Below are 5,935 nucleotides of genomic sequence, written 5' to 3' on the forward strand. Positions count from 1 at the left end.
GACTTCATGCCTTAGAGGAAGACAATTGTTCTAGGATGTATTGTGTAATCTCTTCATAATCTAGTCAACATTCCTGGGACTTTAAGGAAGTAGATTGTGTATCTTATTTATAGATTCCAAGTATCCTCTTCTTTCTCTTCAACTGATTTTTATTTCCCAAGATAATTCTTTTCTATAATAGTGCTATGATTTTAATTTTATTAGCAACCCTCAGATTTATATCTTGAAATCCTAACACCTAAGGTGATGATATGAGGACGTTGGGCCTTTGGAATGATTCTACCATGAAAGCAAAGAATTTACAAATGCAATCAGTGCCTTCTAAAAGAGACCAAAGACACAAGAACCCAAAGGAGACAGAACATTTAAGAATAATTAAAGGATCTTTGAAAGTAATTAAAGAAGTTTCCGATCTTTCCGCACCGGCACCATGGTGCGCATGAATGTCCTGGCTGATGCTCTCAAGAGCATCAACAATGCTGAGAAGAGAGGCAAGCGCCAGGTCCTCATCAGGCCCTGCTCCAAAGTCATCGTTAGGTTCCTAACTGTGACGATGAAGCATGGTTACATTGGTGAGTTTGAAATCATCGACGACCACAGAGCTGGGAAAATCGTTGTGAACCTCACAGGCAGGTTGAACAAGTGTGGGGTGATAAGCCCTAGATTTGATGTGCAACTCAAAGACCTAGAAAAATGGCAGAACAATCTGCTCCCATCCCGTCAGTTTGGCTTCATTGTACTGACAACCTCAGCTGGCATCATGGACCATGAAGAAGCAAGACGAAAACACACAGGAGGAAAAATCCTGGGATTCTTTTTCTAGAGATGTAAAACAAATTAATAAAAACCCTCCATGGACTAAAAAAAAAAAAAAAAAAAAAAAAAAAGTTTCCAATTACACACTAGAAAGCAAGCCTTCCCCAGACACTCAATCTATTCATGTTTTGCTCTTGAATTTCCAGCCTCCATAACAATGAGAAATGAACTTCTGTGGTTAATAAGAAAGCCAATTGATAGCATTTTGTTATAGCAGCCCAAACAAATAAAGACAAGTATTTTGGCTTATAACACTTTTAGTCTCTAATATTTCTTTTATATTTTCTGATTTCCCCTTTTGGCATATTTTTGGAAGAACATAGTTTATCTTTGGACATCAGTTTTGTTTTTTGTTTGCTCCCTGTGTCCTCTGAATTCCTTTTTAAAATTTTTCTTTACCACATAATCTGCTTCCTCTGATTTCCCTCTGTTGACTTGTTTGGGACTTGTTTGTCTGTCTGATTTTGATCTCTTTCATGTTGAAGGAGTTCACCTATCTGGGGACCTTTAACAGCGTGTTCACATTTGGCAGAGTTAATGAGAAGCTTGTGGGAAAGGGAGCTGCAAATCTCTCATTTGCCCCCTGGAATCCACTCTCATCATGCTGTCCTCTGGACTGAAGGCTGATCAATGTCACATGCTTACCATTCTCCTCTATACCCTGGCCACTGTTTGAAGTAACCAATGGATGGCATTGGTAAGAGGTGAGACATCAGGCAAAGAAAACATGTTCCCTACTGAGCAGGAGATGTATCCTCCTTTGAAGTTATTGTCCCCAAGGGTTACCTCTCCTTGGGCTCTAGGAACCATTTCTCTCTACTTCTCCAGGAACTTAACTGTCTTGTTGTTTTCTGTTAGCCAAACCCTCTCCTCATTAAATAGATCCTTTACTAAACTAATCTCTCTTCCCTCTTTTTAATGTATCACCTGTCTTTCATACAGAGGCCATTGATCATTGGCAAATTCAGGTCCAGGGCAAGGCTTGGCAATGGGTTGGCTTCATTGCAGTATCATTGGCCTTGTTGTTGGAAGACATCCTCACATATCCATATCAGTTTGTCAGGGCTCCCACCACAAAGCTCCAATAACATTTAAATCCTCAAAGTCATAAATAAAAATGTCCAGGTGCAAAGTCTCAGTAGGCTTGATGTCTTCAGAAACTTCTCTCTTTGGCTTATAGATGGTGTCTCATCCCTGCGTCTCTCATGGCAGCCCCTCTGTGTGTATGCCACTTGATGTGTCTGTATTTAGTTTTTCTCTTCTGATAAGATTATCAACCATGTGATATATAATCCCCACACCAACAGCCTCTCTTTAATTCATTTACCTCTTTGAGACCCTGTCTCTAATACTACATCGTACTCTAAAGTTCTATGAATTTGGGGGCAGGATCAGGCCATGAGAATCCATCTTGGGAAGCTTTAGGTGGCTGTATTGAAACAGAACCCAGGATATGTTTCCTCAAAACAACCCTTTCATCCATGGTTGAAGGTAAATGTTGGACCACTGTTCATAAAGAATGTTCTTAATGAATCCTCCAGTCACTATTTCTTCAACTGGTCCTCCTCCTCCACTGAGAGTCCAGAATTCTCTCTTACTTTAGGAGAGAACAAAATGATCTGCTACTCTAGGGGAAGGGTAAATATATCCTGAGTAAAGGAAGGCATCATTATCTTTCTTCTCTTCTCTGACCTGGGGGTACTGGAATGCTCACACATGACTACTGGTGATCTCTGCAAGAGCACTGTCTGACTTCCTTATGTTAGTACTTTCATGGAAACTTCGTTTCCACATTCCATTCATTTGAAATGTCACTACCAGTTCATTCTACCTTAGAGAAAGAAGGTAGACTGCCTCATGTTCGCTGTTTGTCATGGCTCCCTTAAGACATTGCTCAGTCAATGTCTCCCTCATTTTCTTCATCCTGATGAAATTGTTATCCCTTTTCCTACTTGACCATCACTTTAGTTATGGTTTTAGTTATGTTTAGTTATGTTTTTTAGTTTAGTTTAGGTTCACAGTGACCTTTGAGGTTCCATAGCCTCGTCTATCAAATGCTAACAAGGACCTTTGCTCATTGGCAAGCAGGCTTCTACAACAAATACAACTGGATTTGCTTTTAGATTCTTTGGTGTTGAGTATTTATATTTCTTAGCATAAGGCAATTATTTTTATGTTAAATATTTTAATTATTTTACTTCCAACTTCCATCAAAATCCTCTTGTCTATTGCAACTCAGAGAAATCTCTAGAGCTTTAATTTCATGTCACATTCTGAAAACCTGCCTTGTAAGTTCAGCCGTCTTCTACCCCTTGAACCAGGACCACCCTTCTTTTATTATTATTTCCACTGAACTAGCCTTTTGTTTTTAAATAACATTAGACCTACAGACAAGATAGCAAAGAAACTTCTTGTATCCATTCCCAGTTTCTCTAATTATTCTCATCTTACATTGTAGGATATGTCTGTAACACCCAGAGGACCAATATCAGTACCTCCCTGTATCTCTACTTGTTAAACGCACACTTTATTGGGATGTCACAAGTATTTTTCTCATTTCCTATTTTCAGTTTCAGAAACCTTCCTATCAAATGAGTCTCTTCATCCTGTTTCTTTGGTTCCTACTGATTTATACATCTTTCTCAGATTTTACTTGACTTTGATGACCTTTGTAGTCTCAAGAAGCCCTGGCCCAATGCTTTGTAGAATGACTCTTAGCTTTCTGAAGCTTTCCTCCTGGGTAAGCTATAATTGGGAGGGGGTAGAGCTCAGAAGGAAAGTAACCTCCTCTTGACATTACGTCCTGTGTTCAAACTTTCAGCATGATTTCTCACTCGTACTGTTTCTTCTGTTACTATAACAAAATCATTGAGATTGAGTCCTTTACTAAGAAAAACTGTTATTTGGCTCAAGGTTCTGCACGCTGAGAAGCCTACAATCAAGGAACTGAATTCTAATTCATACTGGGAGGGCCTTTTGATGCCTTATCACCTGTCAAGAGGAAGCAAGCATGCACCACAGTACTCTTTTTCTTTCATTTTGGTTCTTATCTGTCATGTCGATTTTATTTGTTTTATTTTATTCCTTTGAAACAGATTCATTTATATATCCCAGGCTTGACCCAAAATGCCACCCCTGCCTCTACCTCCAGGGATGGGATTATAGAAGTGTACCACTAGGTTCTTATAAAATCATCAATGCCATCCTAAGACTGTACCTTCATGACTTCATGTGAACTTAATTACTTCCTAAAGACCCTGCCTCCAAGACCATCAGCATGTGCATCTGGGCATTATAATTCCAAGCCATGAACTGGTGGGAGCCTGCTCAAACCACTACGTGCTCTTACTCTTCTCACCTGAAGCTGCTCTTCTCTCTTTCCATATTCTACTCCCAGTCACCAGGTCCAGCCATACTCAGGGGGAACAGTTAGTTCCTCCCTTTGATGACCCAGCTCCTGTCTTATTTTTTTAGAATATTAAAGATGTCAAGATGGCTCCAGTTTACTGAAGCCTGCCCTCAGACAAGTGCATGTTACTCTGTACGTATGTGGAAACATATCAGTAATCAAAGATGAAAGCCAAATGGCCCCCTGCTCCCTGCCAACATCCTTCCTCCTGTGATATAACAATTGTCGTCTTTTCTTGGAAATGAAGTCTATGACTACATGACAATGGGTTCTTTTTGCAAGCAGGCAAGCCCTTATTAGAAGGTCTCCTGGCAGTCAAAATAATCACATTTATACTTAGATATGGGTTTCAGGAAGTTATTATGTATTGGCATGCATCACTTTGAACTAAGTCCACAATTCTGTCATTAAAAGCCTCAAAAGAGCACACTGGCAATCTGAGGCAGTACATGGGGACCCAGGCACTGACTCCTGTTCTCACTTCATTACTCTCTTGTGTCCTGGAGGATGTCTGTTTTTAGTGTCATGTATACTATGGATAGCATTTCTGCACACTTCCCTGTCTCATCAAGCTCTCCAGGGGACCATTGAAATGTGGGGAGGGTTCTTCAAACTCCTTTAAAGCAAGGAAAAAGCCCTGCTGAAGGACCACTGGCTATAGGACATCGACTCTGTGTCTGCTCTGTTCCTCTGGGCTTATGGGAAGACAATGGTGTGGTGTATATCTCATAAAGGGATTATTTTTCTTCTAACACTATGCGAGGTGCGAGTACTAACTGAAACAGCTTTAAATTGCACACTGACCCTTCATGGCATCCCACAGTCCCTCTTTCCTGTCTCTGTCCTTATCAGGTTGTGGTCTTTTTCTTTCTATTTCCTTCCTTTGGTCTAAGTGAGCCCTTGCATGCAGGTCTTTGGGGGTGGTGTCCTGTTGCTTCTTGGCCTGGCTCACAGCGGCACTGCCACTTTACTTCCATACAACTCCAGCCTCTGTGCAGGAAGAGCAAGTGGAAACTGCCTAAGCCGTTCTTGGAATTATTTATAAGTCCAAGATTATATTTTTCAATGCCCTGGTCAAAGGGGACCCTTGAGTTTAGCTGTTAAGAATGCTGCTTCTCTGCAGAGAGTTATAAGTGACAAATGTATCAGACAAGGCAGCAATCCAGTTGGTTCATCCATTTCCTTCTTCCCTCACTCATTAAAGACAAGACAGCCATGCCTATTTGCTCCAAACACCCAAAGATACTGAGTTTAAAAAAAAAAAAAATGGAACAGACAGCCAGTGCTGTGACACTGTATGCTACAGGAGACCAAACTGGAGCTGGAGCACATGAATGGTTAACCTACAGGCATCGTGGTTTCCAAGAACACACCCAGGAAAAGGTGAGGCCTGCCTGACAAACTGATGGCCTGCCCAGTTACATAAAGGCGAGGGTTATTTTTATACAGAAAGTAAAGTAGTGATCCTTTCCAAACAAATCCCAGATGGGCTGAGAATCTTTTCTGTAAAATAAACACACCCAGATCTTAGGGAGTACAAAGGGGAGTGTTTACAAGGAGATGAGAAGCTTCCTGGCAGTGACTGGGCCTTCAGAGCCATGGACTGTATCTGCAGTCTACCTGTGGCTGGTCACTGTTGTGAAAGCCACAAGTGTTGCTAACCATTGGATCTCAGCTTGAACATCTGTAGAGCCAGAGAGCTTAGGTATA

The 5,935-nt window shown here is 41.0% G+C and overlaps 1 protein-coding gene across 1 annotated transcript; it reads left to right on the forward strand.

Annotated features, from left to right (window-relative positions):
* Positions 1–411: 411 nt before the first annotated feature.
* Positions 412–837, forward strand: LOC114701678 (40S ribosomal protein S15a-like). Its single transcript, XM_037204403.1, has one exon. The coding sequence runs from the start codon at positions 431–433 to the stop codon at positions 821–823; it is 393 nt and encodes a 130-aa protein (XP_037060298.1). The 5' UTR covers positions 412–430; the 3' UTR covers positions 824–837.
* The last annotated feature ends 5,098 nt before the right edge of the window (positions 838–5,935 follow it).

The sequence above is a fragment of the Peromyscus leucopus genome, chromosome 4 (genome assembly GCF_004664715.2).
Source record: "Peromyscus leucopus breed LL Stock chromosome 4, UCI_PerLeu_2.1, whole genome shotgun sequence".
In the NCBI taxonomy this organism is placed as follows: Eukaryota; Metazoa; Chordata; class Mammalia; order Rodentia; family Cricetidae; genus Peromyscus; species Peromyscus leucopus.